We start from the raw sequence: 14,342 nt of genomic DNA, 5'->3' as shown, positions 1-14,342 counted from the left end.
AAGGTCATGGGTTCGATTCTTGGCTCCGGTCAAGCTCATGCAACCAATCAATGTGTTTCTCTTACACTGATGTTTGTCTCTCTCCCCCTTCTTCCCTTCCACTCTCTAAAAATAAATGGAAAAAAATATCCTCCGGTGAGGATTAACAGAACAGAACAAAATGAAAAAGTGGTGCTTGAGGCCCTGGCTGGGCAGCTCAGCTGGTTAGAGCATTGTCCCAATACGCCAAGGCTGCGGGTTTCATCCCCAGTCAGGGCACATACAAGAATCAACCAGCCCTGGCCAGTTTTGCTCAGTGGTTAGAACATGTACCTCTGTTGCAGGCTCAATCCCCAGCCCTGGTTGGGGCACATGTGGGAGGCAACCAATTGATGTTCTTTTGATGTTTTTATCTCTTGCTCTCCCACTCTCTCTGAAAAGCAATGGAAAAAATATCCTCAGATGAGGATCAAACAAAACAACTAAAAGAATCAACCAATGAGTGCATAAGTAAGTGGGACAACAAAATCAATGTTTCTCTCCTTCCCTTCCTCTTTCTCTAAAATCAATCAGTAAATAAAACTTTTTTTTTTAAGTGGTGCTTGAGAAGATGGGACTGTGGAAGCTTCGAAGGCAAGGACAGAGTAATCCTGTGTAGCAGAGATGTAGTGAGGCTTCTCCTCCTCCAAAAGGGCCTGATTTTACCTCACTGCCAGAAAAGAAAATGGGGTTCATATTGCTCTGTATGTAATGTTCACTGGGCAGCAGACCATCAACTGGGACGAAGACTCCAAGCTTACCATGACATTGGGATGTCTGGAGAACTAGAATTCTGTAACAGTTGTAAACATCTTTCAATGAAGAAGAAAGTCAGTAGTTTCTACTGTTCATATGACTGAAATCTAACTTTTATTACATTCAATATAGCATTCTCAAAGACTGATCTTTAAGGTCATCTGTAAGTAGATAAATAATTTATTTGTTATTGGCACTCTTCCATTCTCAGATTTTCCTTGTGTGCATCTGATGTATTCTCAAGTATTATTTTTCAATGAAACTGTTCCATATGTGGGGTATTATTAGCAAGTTTCAGAATCATGGCAATTCTTTGAGGTAAGTGAAACAGTTTCACAAATATTTTACCATAATTAAAACATTTAAAAAAATTTTAAAAATATCTGTCCTTTTGTTTGTTTTCCTAAATTTACATTAGCATTTTAAGTAACACACATTTTATATTTGAGTCTTTATTTGGTTTCTCTTCATTGTAGATTTTATTTAATTTGAAACAAGACTCAATTTTTCCACTGCTTGAAAAAAATTTAAAAAGTTTCTCTACTGGTGTTTCTGATCAATTGTTTCCCATAAATCCTTCTGTTAGCAAAGTCTTCTTTAGCTCAGCTCTCTCAAGTATTCCATTCAGGTCCTCCTGGTGCTGCCAAATTCCATTTATTCCTTAGAAATGTCCTCCTACTCTAGATTAATTTCATGGTTCTCATTCCAGATATAGAACCTCATCGGAAGTAACAAAAACTGCCACTTTTTTCCATTCCAGGTGCTATGAAGAAAAAAAGGTATGTCAGGGAAATTAGAAAAATGATTGGTATTTCAGTTATTTTCCCTCTCCTTGAGGGAAGAGCCTGAATGACTTTCAGTCATTCCTCAACTACATAGAATTCTCAAAAGCCTCTCTAGGAGCCCAGAAGAGCCTAACCATTAGTTTTTCTCTAACATTTGTTGCAAGTGCCAACTGGTTTACGGAGCACAAAGGAGATAATGAAAGGATATCATGGTTAATAGCGTGTGGAGGCAGTGACAGGCTAAGATCAAGCAACCTTGTAAAAGAGGCAGCTATAACTAAGGCAATACTAAAAACACACATTTGTCAGCCAATAGTAGCACTATTAACTCTGACCAGTCACCCAGCAAAAACACTCAACCTGCCAGGGCAGCTGTGTGGTCTCTCAAAATAAACTCCATGTATTTGCTTTCATTGCTTCCCCCCTGTGCATCATTTTCTCAAACCATGCTCAGGCAGAAGGTGAATCAAAAGGAAAGACTCGGGGAACGTTTATGGGCTCCACAGCAAGAATAAGCAACGGTGGCATCAAACTTCAACCAATGAAAATCATCAGTGGCCCTCATTCACTATTCACCATTTTGTGCCTTGTTTCATTCCTCTTTTTTCTTTCACAGGATCTCTTCTCCCATTTTCCTAACCAACTCCCTACCCATGCTATGAATTAGGCCTACCAATGACATCCAAAGGCACTGCTGGCAGAACTTCATTTATTCAATAAGTTCCAATCATTTGCTCAGGTTTGGGCCTGCTGATGATCTCAATGCTAAGAGCATCACTGTCCTCTGGTCTGAGAGGCTGGAAACAATCATGACTTTTGAAGAAACTAAGTCCAACCTGACAGATTCTAAGGAAATGAAAATGCTTTGAAACATATGCAAGTGACCTAGGCAGATGCCTATAATTATCGCCTCTGTTTAATCCTTTTCTCACTCAAAAAGGATCAAGATCTATGCTTCAGAGGAGTGCAACACTGATCAATCTAAAAGCAAAAATAGCATACTGGCCCAGTTAATGGTCTCTCGTTTTCATTCCCACCTTCAACTTACCTCCAGGTGAACTGCCCTGGAAAGAAGCTCCCTCAAAAACCTTCAAATGATGCTCAGGTATATGCTATATTAAATGTATTCTCCTCACTCCCATTCAAAGCACATAAATCTACATGAACTCATTTTCTAACTTTCTTTCCCTAAATGTAGCCCAATTACATTGAGTAAAAATACTAAAGATCTCACACTCCTAATCTCTCCTGCTTTTCAAGGCTATGCTTTTACCTTATCCCAGTGATTTTCAACCTTTTCCATCTCACAGCACACATAAACTAATTACTAAAATTCTGCGGCACACCAAAAAATGTATCATATTTTTTGCTAATCTGATTAAAAAAGGGATTTTTGATTCATTCACACCTAATGGCTATTGTTGTGTTGGCTGTTGTCATTTTTTTAACTTGATAATCTAAGGGAAAAGAGTGTCCCTAAATAGTCAGGTATTTCAGGTTTTAAATTTCTTGCAGCACACTGACTGAAAATTGCTGCCTTACCCTCTGCCAATTCCCATCTGCTGGCAAATCCCTCAAGGTCTTTCATAATTTTCCCCAACCAAAAATCAACTTCCATTTCCTTGGAAATTCTGCAGTGTTCAGCTTATGTCCTCCCTTTTCCTACCCTGTGATACTGATATTCATGAAATTGCCTGAGTCCTTCTGCCAGATTCCTTGATTCAGACATTGTTCTATCACAATGGATACACCTAGTAGACTTAAATAATTCCTTGACTGGTAGAGGCTGATACTATGAAAACACTATAATTAGAACACAAACAAAATGAAATACTCAGATTCCTTTAAATATGATTCAGTAAATATATGTGGAATGCCCATTTCACTCAGGTTATTCGGCCATATACTGCAGGAAATACAAGATGAAAAGGTTCCCATTCAACAGGAAGCATGCTGTCATGAAAAAGAACCGGGGACCTAAATTACAGTCTTGGAGCTGTCAATAATAACTTATGTGACTCTGACAAGTCACTTCTTAGCTCTCAATTTCTCTGTCATGGAGAACTATAAATGTAACCTATTTCACATACCTCAAAAGAAAAAAAAAAAATTGTTGTGAGATGCACAGACCAAAATAGGGTACAGACTCCTCAGGGCCATTGATCCTGAACCGAAAAAAATGGGCCTCCTCGTTGAGGCAGCGATGAGCACGGGGACGAAAGCTCGGGTACGGCCAGCTGGAGCAGGAAAAACAAGGACCCCGCGGGAGTAGTGGGCGGCGACCTTTAACCGGCCCGGCTCCCGATTACCAGGCCGCAGACCGCCCGAAGGCGACGAGGAAACCACCGGACGCTTAACGTCTCCCAGAGCCGAGCCGCGAGACGGCGACACCCACGAGCCGAGCCGTGCGCAGGGCCCTTCTAGGCTCCACAACCTGGAGACTCTGTGGCATTAACTCTTCCGGACGCCAGGGCTGAACCGGACTAGAGGCTGGTTCCTTTCGCGAAGCCTGGAGCCGCAGCGCCCGCCGACTCCGTGGGCTACGGAGCCAGCCAGGAAGTGCTCCACTTCCGCTTCCGGTGGGAGCGCTGCTATTGGGGCCTGCGCCCTAGAATCCGCACGTCTTGGCTTTCTGGTCCCTCTTTGGAGGTCGAGAGGCGGAGTGCTGCGGCCCTACAGCTGCGTCCGGAAGTGCGGTGACTTGCGGTTGAGCTAGAGGTTGAAAGAGCCGCCCTCACGATGCCCGGCTGTCTGAGGTAACCAAGAATCTGTTCCCCTTCGGCGTCGGCTGTGGAGCTCCGGAGACCCGCCGGCCGCTGCTCAGGGCCTCTGCAAGGTGGTTGGAGGCGGGACGCCATTTCTCCTGCCCGAGCAGCTAGAGCCTGGGGCCAGACTGACTAGGGCGAGTCCGGCCGTCAGTCCCCGGAGGTCACTCTTTCTGCCCTTTGCGCAGGTAGCTCCCGGGCCCGCGGCGGGGCACGCTGCCACACTGCCCGCTTGCACCGTGCTCACGAAGCCCGACTGCCCTCCAGAAAAGTCCACTTCCCGTCTCTGCCGGTGTGTTGTGGGGGGTTTTGTGGGTGTGTGGGAGGTTGCTGCTGATGTTAATCGCCAGAAAGCCGCAGTTCAGCGTCAGAGAGAGCACTTTCTCCTGATGCAGAAGCCCTCGGGCCTCCTGAGCCGGGGTGGGCAGCGAGGAGCCGACCATTTGTGAATGCCGTGGCATCCTGCACAGAATCTCCGTGCCGGTTCTGCTGCATCATCTCGGGGGCGGAGAGGCTCACGAGGCTCTCCGTAGCCTTACTCGGAAGTCTGAAAGACCCTTGAAACGTAAAGTCAGCAGAAGGGTCACCTTAATCATCACCAGCTGCCATTCTCTCCGTCTTTATGACTTGGTACTTGGACAAACATTTTGTAAAGAAAGGTCGGCTGTAATTTTTCCTAGTTGAAGCGAACAGAAACTTCAAAATACAGGTGTAAATCTGCACAGTGCCCTTCATACGCTTTGCAAAGAAGTGCCGAAAAAGAATGTTGAGCATCTTGTTACTTAATTGGGGGATGCTTTCTGAGAAGAAAAGGCTACTTTCCCCCTAATTGCTTTCTTTCTACTCTGGTCTCACTGTCTCAGCTCTCCTGCCAGTATTCCCACGAGTAAAGGAGAACCTCAAATGTTCCACGAAGTGAAGGCTTCCATCATCACAGGAGGATGCAGGGTCATAGAAGTTGTACCCTCATACTAAAAGCAGAAGACTAGGGTAATAGTTAAAATGTAAGAAAAACTCAGCTGTTTCTAATCTTTGACATGGGGAGATGAAATAGGAAGCACATCAATGAACTCTTTGGATAATCCTCAAACTCTTTGGAGCCGGTGGGTGCCAATTTCCTCACCCACCAGCCTTCCCCGATTTATTTTCTTGTAAAGGCAAAGTCATGAATTGACATTTGTCTTTACTGAGCTGTGCTATATAGATCAACTGAGTAATACAAAGAAAAGGAGAGAACAGAGCACCTGCCTGGCAGTTGACTTTAAAGGGAAGGCAGGGCAGGATGTTTTCATTTTTCTCTCAGAATAAGTAGCAAGTAGTAATGTTCATGTGACTTTCTTATTGACTTGCACTTTTTTTCTGCTCTCAGCGCCTTAGGAAGAAGATCGTTTTATTGATTTTATTCCAGACCAGATTGGGCCTCAGTTGTCAGAGGTGGTACTGGTGGTGTGCCCAACACAGGAGCAACTGTTCTGGAGAGAATGATGATGGTAGATCTGAAGGTGGCTGAGTATTTGAACCCTCAAATCAGGGCTCTGTGGGAAACCAAGGAACCTGTGACAGAGAGCTCCACTCAGAGTAAGATATATACTGCACAAATGGACAATCTCAGTCCTGAGACCTCTCGCCAACACTTCCGGAGCTTCCACTATCATGAAGCAGCTGGACCCCGTGTGGTTGTTGGCCAACTTCAGGAATTATGCCGTCAATGGCTGAGACCAGACATACATTCAAAAGAACAGATCTTGGATCTGCTGGTGCTAGAGCAGTTTCTGACCATTCTGCCCAGGGACACCCAAACCCAGATAAAGAAGCACCACCTACAGAGCACTGAAGAGGCTGTGGCCTTGGTAGACCACTTGCAGAGTGAATCTGATCAAATGAAGAATGGGGTGAGAAGAAAGATTCCTCATACATAGAATGAAAGTGGATATATGAGGTTGGGGCAGTTAATTGAGAAATGAGATGAATTGAATCAATGATCTGTTGTTGCTTTAGGTCATCTAAGGCATGACCTGAAACCACAGACCCGCAGCAATAGTCATTCCACAGGTTTTGGAGATTCAGGCAGAGACTTCCCTGGCCATAGATAAAGAGTTGCATTTTTCCCTCTTTGGAGCCAGAATGTACTGAGAGTAATAAACATAGTCTGGCTTGGTCTAGGAGATGGGTCTTAAGTTCTAAAAAACAAAGGGCATCCAGGAGTTAGAGAAGAAGGGGCAGATCCAAAAAAGGGAGAACATATAGAGATGAAAAGGGAGAAATGAAAAAATTAGTAGGGAAGACTGCAGAAAAATGAGAAATAAAAAAAGGGGAAGAGAGATTTGGAAATCCCAACTGGGTGGCCCAGAGAAGGAAGACACACTGAGAGATAGTGTCCTTCGTACCACAGACAAGAGCCTCCACTGCCCTTCGTTAGTGGTTGGTCCTTGGCTCTGCTGATGAGGTGGAATCCAGGGCAGGTGGCAGCATGTCAACTGGCTTCAGGCCTACTGTCAAAAATACAGGGCAGGGCATATGTTTGGTGTCATAATGATCTGGAGGGAAGTTGGAGCCAGAATCATTCCTTCCTCTTTCTTCATTTTATCCACATTTTCTGTTAAACTTTCCCTGACCATGGAGAAAATCTGGTTGAGAGGTCAGTTAAATTTTTTAATCTTTTGAGAAAAGTATAAGACAAGAAATCACTGCAGCAGGGATTTAAAGTGAAGAGAGATGCTGTCAAGACAGCATGAGAAGAGGTGGCCTGCACAACCATGCTACTGGTCTGAGCTGGGCTGTATGCAAAGGGGTCGGAAGTGCAGTGTTGGAAGGCTGGCGGTAGCCACATCTTTTTTCCTTTTATACTAAAATTCCGAGGTTTTGTGGATAGTTCTTTGTGGAAAATTGGTGGCCCATTCATTATCTCTTTAAGTCTTTTTGTCATTAGTGTCTCACACTTCCTGCAACCTGGACTCTCTGCTTTTTTCTCCCTCTACCACCAGCCCCCAAGCCTAAAGTAAGTTCTTGTAACAAGGATGGGAATTATTTCTAGGTTGCAGTCCATGTGCTGGGAAAGGAGGCAGTGCCCTTGGGAGAAACAGCAGAGACCCCAGGCTTCAAACTGAAGTCAGCAGAATCCCAGCCAGTGGGCAGGTCCCAGGATGAAGAATTTTGGAATGAATATCAGGATCTACAACAACAGCTGAGCAGGAATACTCATAAAGAAACTGAGCCTGTGTGTGAGAGGGGTAAGGAGTTTCATGGTAATTTCTTTCTGTTGGGAGCTCTGATAGTAATTTATCCAGATAGAACATTGTGAGCATTTTCTGGGTTCCCAGTTCTGTGGATGTGCAAATGAGTCATGTTAGCAATTATGATTACCCACCCCTGACAGATGGCCTTAGAATAGACCGGCTGTGGTGAAGGTGGGGGTTGCTGTAACATACAGAAATATCCAACCTGTGGACCCTGGTAATAACATCATGAACACTTCCTTAGAAAATTGGAGAGGATTGGGCCACCCCTTCCTCAAAACATAGAAGGAATTGGGATCACAAATGGGCTGTCAGTGGCAGTACATGAACACAATTGTATACCAGGAAGAAAAATAATAAATGATAAATAATACATCTCCTGCTGTATACTGGAGTCCATGAGTATTTCATTGTCAATTCTGTTAAATTTTTCTTACCTCGGAACTATTTATGTCATGAGAGGGAAATAAGAAAGGTTTTTGTTTTATTAATTTTACTCATGAAAAGTGGGCAACCTGTTCTGGGGGTTGATAGATACTTGGTTTTAATTAACAATGATAAAGCTACTTCACACTGATAAAGGTTTCCCATCTACTGAAAGAATCAAGATTTCCTTTATTTTAGAAATGAACTCAGGATGTGCACAGAAGTAAAAGAAATTTCCTGTGGCCCTTTTCCATCCACAGCTGTGCCTGCTCACCAGATAATAGACTTTCCTGAGCAGACAAACACCAAAGACTGGACAGTGACACCTGAGCTCATCTTGCCTGAGTCCCAGGTGAGCTTTACTTTTGAGCTGTTTAGGGCTGCCTTTCCCTGCTGCCCATGACCCACACTGCCCAACAGGTACTCAGAGGCATGTTAGCCCAGATGTTCTCCCTGGGGAACTGGACACCTCCCAGGCTGTTTGCTGATCTCCTGCCTCTTTCCTTTCTTCCTTCTCACTTAAAAAAAATTAAGCATGTGCTGTTAATTCCTTCAGTGCCTGTCTTACCATGCAGTTTGAGGGCTGGATGTTAGGGCTGTTTCTGGAATGGCAGGTACTGAGCTGAAGCCCATTCTCTTCTTTAGAGCTTGTTGACATTTGAAGAAGTGGCTGTGTATTTTTCCCAGGAAGAATGGGAGTTACTGGATGTCAGTCAGAAGGCCCTCTACAATGATGTAATGCAGGAAAACTATGAGACTGCCATCTCTCTAGGTAAAGATTCTTTCTTACCTTTGTGTAGAAGTTGAATAATGTAATATTCATAGCTTACTGGGAATACAACCTGGTGAAATACTCTTTTCCAGTAGCTAGTTGGTTCTCAACTTGATGTGCGCAAGAAAGGTATATCCAGATCGAGCTTTTACAAAGTGCATATGTTCATTCTTTATCCTAAAATTCTCCACTCTTCCCTACTCTCCACTCTTCCCTACAAATCCACTCTTTTATCTTTCTGTTTTCATAAATGGTACCACCATTTACCCAGTATTTCAGGCCAGAATACCTGGGTCATCCTTTAGTCTGATCTTGCCATCATACCCCACCACTAATGTGTCTCTAGTCCTCTTGGCTCCATCTTTACATCATAGCCTGAGTCCAACCATGTCTCATTCTCTTGTTAGTGTTCTGGTCTAAGCCAGTGGCTTCTCTAACCAGCTTTGTAACTGGTGCCCTGCCACCGCTCTTACCTTCCTGCAGTCTGTTTTCCACAAAGCAGTTAGAGTCTTTAAAAAACATGATGAGATCATGACAGTAATCTGCTTCAAAATCTTATAACTTTTCACATTCAGAATAAAATCTAAACTTATGAGGTGTGTAGGCCCCTCCAAGATCTGGCCCCTACTTACCTCCCTGCCACTTGTACCCTAGTTCTATCCACTTTAGCCGCACTGGTTTTCTTGCTGTTTCTTGAACTTGCTATGCTCATTTTTACCTTCCTACTTCCTTTACCTGACACACTGGACTCTCTCCTACTTTTTTAAACACCTCTAATTTTTGCCCAACTCAGAATATGTTATGTAACATAAGGAAAAAAATGAGACTTCCTTTTATTGACTTTAGTCATGAAAACTGACAGTCAATTTGGGAACTGGTTGTAGGGGCTGATAGCCACTTCTGGGTACCACATAACAATTGTAAAGGAGTCCCATCTCTACTGAAAGAATAAGGATCTTGTATATTTTAGAAATGTGCTCAGGATATTCATAGAAGCAAGAGAAATTTCCTATGGCTCTTTTCCATCCACAGCTGTGCCTGCTCACCAGATCCTAGACTTTCCTGAGCAGACAAACACCAAAGACTGGATAGTGGCACCTGAGCTCATCTTGCCTGAGTCCCAGGTGAGCTGTGCTTTCAAGCTGTTTAGGGCTGCTTTTTCTGCTGCCCAGCAGGTGCTCAGAGGCATGTTAGCCCATATGTTCTCCCTGGGGAACTGGACACCTCCCATACTGTTTGCTGATCCCTTCTTTCCTTTTTTCCTTCTTACTTTAAAATAAATCATGTGCTATTAATTCCTTTAGTGCTTGGCCTACTATTAATTTCATGGTTCAGATGTTAGGGCTGCTTCTGGAGTGGCAGGTGCTGAGCTGAAGCCCATTCTCTTCTTTAGAGCTTACTGATATTTGAAGAAGTGGCCATGTTTTTTTCCCAAGAAGAATGGGAGTTACTGGATCCGGGTCAGAAGGCCCTGTATTATGATGTAATGCAGGAAAATTATGAGACTATCACCTCTCTAGGTAAATATTCTCCTTCCCTTTGAATAGAAGTTGAGTAGTTGAGTAATCTGTCATGTTCTCATCTTACTGTGAATACTTCCCTGTTGGAGAGTCTGTTCCAGTAGCTGGTTGATTCTCAACTTGATGGTGTTTGCAGAGGAAAGGTGTGTATCCAGATCACCTGGGATCTTTTTCCAAGTACACATTCCTTATTCTACATAGAATTGTGGCTCTCTTTTCCTCACACCTTGTCTTCTCATATCTTGCTCATCTCAGTAAAGATAATTTACTCAGTAGCTCAGAGCAAGACCCTTAGTCATTCTTTCCCATTATCTTGTCATCATACCCCACTACTAAAGCATCACTATTCTCTTGGTTCCATCGTCACAGTATAGCCTGAGTCCTACTATGTCTGACGCTCTTGACTTGTTAGCATCCTGGTCTATGCCAGTATCATCTCAAACCAGGCCCACCTTAGTAGTTTTTTAACTGGTTCCTGCTGCCAACATTCTTGCCCTCCCCTAGTCTGTTTTCTATGCAACAGCAAGAGTCTTTAAAACCTGATCAGATTATGACATTTTGGTGTTTCAAAATCTTATGATGACTTTCACCACATTCAGAATAAAATCAAAATTTTCCTTACCAAGGTTCTTAGGACCCTTCCAAATCTGGTGTGTCCTCCTTTTTCTGCCTTCATCTCCTACAACTTTTGCCCTTGTTCAGTTCTCTTTGGCCACACTGGTCTTCTTGCTGTTTCTTTTTTTGTTTTGTTTCATTTGTTTTTTTTAACTATTGATTTGAGAGAGAGAGAATGATTTGTTATTCCACTTATTTCTGCATTCATTGGTTGATTCTTGTATGTGCCCTGACTGGAGATCAAACCTGCAACCTTGGCATATTGGGACAACGTTCTAACCAACTGAGCTACCTGGCCAGGGCTTTTCCTTTTTTTGAACTTACCATGATCAATACTGCTTTCTCCTTTCCTCTGTCTGGCACAATTTTCTGCCATGTGGCAAAACTTATACCTTTTGTTCTGCTCAAATATCATTTTCTCAAAGAAGTCTTCCACACAGCCATATCTCAAATAACTTCACAGATTCTTACCTTGCTTCAGTTTTTTTTAAAAAACATGTATCACTTCTTGCCCTGACCAGGGTTTCTCAGTGGTTAAAGTGTCTGCCCATGCACTGAAGGGTCGGAGGGTGTGCCAAATGCGTCTCACATCTCTCTCTCTTCCCGTCCCCCCTTTCTATCTAAAAACAATTGAAAAATATCCTCAGGTGAGGGTTTAAAAAAACAAACACCATTTATCACCTCTTGATATTTTGTTTGTCTGTTTGTTGATGCTTGATTGTCTTAGTCTCCCACTAGAAGATAAGTTCTATGAGATCAGGGGACTTTGACTTATTCACCACTGTATTCCTATTTCATGGAAAGTGTCTGGCATGCTATAGCCAGTTAATGCATATTTGTTGAGAGATTGAATGATGAATACTTCCCATACTTGGAAATTTGTATTTAGAAAAAGTCCGCTAAATGATGCTTATCTGTATGGTCCAGCAGGATATGAACCAGTGAGCTATAGGAGTGGTAGAAATCTTCCATAGTTCAGTTTCTTGTGCTCAAGAGCAAAATAAAAGATTATAATTATGACAGGAATCACTTGTGCATATGATTCCCAACCCATTGACCTTCATATTGGCTCCCCTAGGCCTGGTCTTATTCAGCTGAGTCCTAAAGAGTTAATATGACTGTACATCTTCTGGAGTTTTATTCCAACTTGGTCAAGTGTACAGTTATTGGTGGCAGAAGTGGGGGAACATGCACAAGATTCCCATGACCTATTCCTTTCCATCAGTCAAGCTAATCTCCACTTTGCATGTTAAGCTACAAATGCAGTGTAGTATAAAACTGATACCTGATACGAGAATCTAATCATTTAACCATTTAGGAGTAACAAACTATAAGTATTCTTTACTCTTACTGAAATAGTCTGGAATTAGTGAACCATTGTTAAGTTACCGGTTCTTGACCTCAGTTTTTTCATTTCACAGCCATATTTGTGCTCCCCAAACCTAAAGTGATCTCCTGTCTAGAACAAGGGAAAGAGCCATGGGTTCAAGGATCCACAGAGGTCACAGACAGTCCTGGAGAGCTGCCTATAGGTAAATACACTCTGGGAAGAGAAGAAATGTGCCTTAATAGGAACTTTTGCAAGGACTTAACATTCTAAGATTCTACTTACCTGTTTATTACAAATCAGTGATCTTTGATTCCCCCCCCCCCTCCATTCCTGTGGTTTTCTTGCTGTGCCACTTGGTTGATTGTCACATTAATTCCAACAGGATTAAATCTCAAAAATGACGCTGAAAATCATCAGCCTTTATGTCTTTCTGACTTAGAAGTACAAGCAGCTGGAGATGTAATATCAAAAAAGGCCAGAGTGAAAGTTCCCCAGAAACCAACAGTCAAAGAAAATCATGGTGATATGCACAGGATGGGGAAATGGCATCAAGATTTTCCAGTGAAGAAAAGAAAGAAACTTTCAACCTGGAAACAAGAGCTACTGAAACTTATGGATCGCCACAAGAAAGAACGTGTAGGAGAGAAACCTTTTAAATGCCAGCAGTGTGGGAAAAGCTTCAGAGTTAGCTCTGACCTTATTAAGCACCAAAGAATTCACACTGAAGAGAAACCATATAAATGCCCACAGTGTGATAAGAGGTTTAGATGGAGTTCAGACCTTAATAAGCACTTAACAACACACCAAGGTATAAAACCATATAAATGCTCATGGTGTGGGAAAAGCTTCAGTCAAAATACAAATCTCCACACACACCAAAGAACTCACACTGGAGAGAAGCCCTTTACTTGTCATGAATGTGGGAAAAAGTTCAGTCAGAACTCCCACCTTATTAAACATCGGAGAACCCACACAGGTGAGCAGCCTTATTCCTGTAACATATGCAGAAGAAACTTTAGCCGGCGGTCCAGCCTCCTTAGGCACCAGAAACTCCACCAGTGAAGGGAAGCTTGTCCAGTGTCTTCAGTCTGAACAGATTCATCAAGCAGAGCTTGATGCTAAAGTTTATGAAAAAATACAAAATTATGAAACATGAGGTTTTCATCAGTGTAATATTGCATAGAAAGAAATCAGGTTTGACTCTGCACGGAATGCATTAAAGTTGTACTACTTACTGTTTTTACTTATAACCTATAGGGAATTCCATAGCAAGATTAGTGTTCTAGGAACATTCTAAAAATGGAAAAAGTTGTTTTGGGATTGTATCTGCAGAAATATCAAATTCAGCTTCAAATAGCAGATGAAGCCATAAATCCAATCAGTCTTTTGAGGTCACAGAGGTAAATAGTGTTGGTTTTTCATTGATCTCCCCAGCCACTCTTAAACACATGAGAGAAATTATGAAAAATATTTGTAGCATGGTCTTCCAAAGCAAAAAGCACTAATATGCTTGTTTAATTGCATACCATTGTCTTCAAGGTAGCAGGCTTAATAATTTCAGTAGTCTCATGGGGAAGAAATGAATTCTAATGTAAAGTTTTCTAAGAACCTAATTGTATTTTCTTCCTCTCATCATTGGACATTGTGAGTTTTTTCTTGAACTTTTTAGCAACCTTAGCTCTTATATTAGCACCAATTTTACTTTGATGAAATCATATTTACCTCACCACTAGGGAATCTGCCAGATAACTAATAATGCACTATCTTATGCTTCTCATTGGTTGTGTTTGAAAAAAGGAAAACATTTCTAATGAGATTATATGTAAACGGGTTGGAATTTTTAGCCATGGAATAATATATTAGATGTAAAGAAGGATTTTCTGCAATAAAAGAAACTAGACTGTTTCCTTTCCTCACAGTGTCGATAGGATAAAATAGCCATAAAAATTAGTACTTTCTTGAGGCGTAAAAGAAACTTAATAGGAGTCCAGGGGAAATTTCTCAGGATTTTGTTTGTTTTCTTTTTCATTTGGCTTTTGCTACTGAGAATCAGAAGAGATTTATGTGTCTGGGAACTGGAGCAAGTACTGCAGGCAGGATCCTGTGGTTTACTGTGTAT

General features: G+C 42.3%; 1 protein-coding gene across 2 annotated transcripts; it reads left to right on the top strand.

Annotated features, from left to right (window-relative positions):
- Nucleotides 1-2,152: 2,152 nt before the first annotated feature.
- On the top strand, nt 2,153-14,128 carry LOC107535797 (zinc finger protein 75D-like). 2 transcript variants are annotated; one of them, XM_087815694.1, is made up of 9 exons: nt 2,153-2,664; nt 5,694-6,216; nt 7,359-7,554; nt 8,247-8,338; nt 8,632-8,758; nt 9,791-9,882; nt 10,152-10,278; nt 12,315-12,425; nt 12,606-14,128. In XM_087815694.1, exons 2-9 carry the CDS (start codon nt 5,806-5,808, stop codon nt 13,283-13,285), a joined length of 1,836 nt encoding a protein of 611 aa, XP_087671820.1. In that variant the 5' UTR covers nt 2,153-2,664; nt 5,694-5,805; the 3' UTR covers nt 13,286-14,128. The 2 variants fall into 2 exon arrangements, with proteins under 2 accessions (XP_087671820.1, XP_087671819.1); XM_087815693.1 differs by lacking the exons at nt 2,153-2,664; nt 9,791-9,882; nt 10,152-10,278 and having other exon boundaries at nt 5,335-6,216.
- Nucleotides 14,129-14,342: the final 214 nt, after the last annotated feature.

The sequence above is a fragment of the Miniopterus natalensis genome, chromosome 3 (genome assembly GCF_054644295.1).
Source record: "Miniopterus natalensis isolate mMinNat1 chromosome 3, mMinNat1.hap1, whole genome shotgun sequence".
In the NCBI taxonomy this organism is placed as follows: domain Eukaryota; kingdom Metazoa; phylum Chordata; class Mammalia; order Chiroptera; family Miniopteridae; genus Miniopterus; species Miniopterus natalensis.
Note: the sequence above shows the minus strand (reverse complement) of the source record. Positions and strands in the feature narration are given on the sequence as shown.

What these genes read in the sequence shown, in the direction of transcription:
- LOC107535797 (XM_087815694.1), top strand. Translation starts at nt 5,806, where the DNA reads ATGATGATGGTAGATCTGAAGGTGGCTGAGTATTTGAACCCTCAAATC. An exon ending in TGAGACTGCCATCTCTCTAG is followed by an intron (nt 8,759 to 9,790) that starts GTAAAGATTCTT and finishes TTCCATCCACAG; the next exon opens with CTGTGCCTGCTCACCAGATC. An exon ending in TCCTGGAGAGCTGCCTATAG is followed by an intron (nt 12,426 to 12,605) that starts GTAAATACACTC and finishes TAATTCCAACAG; the next exon opens with GATTAAATCTCAAAAATGAC.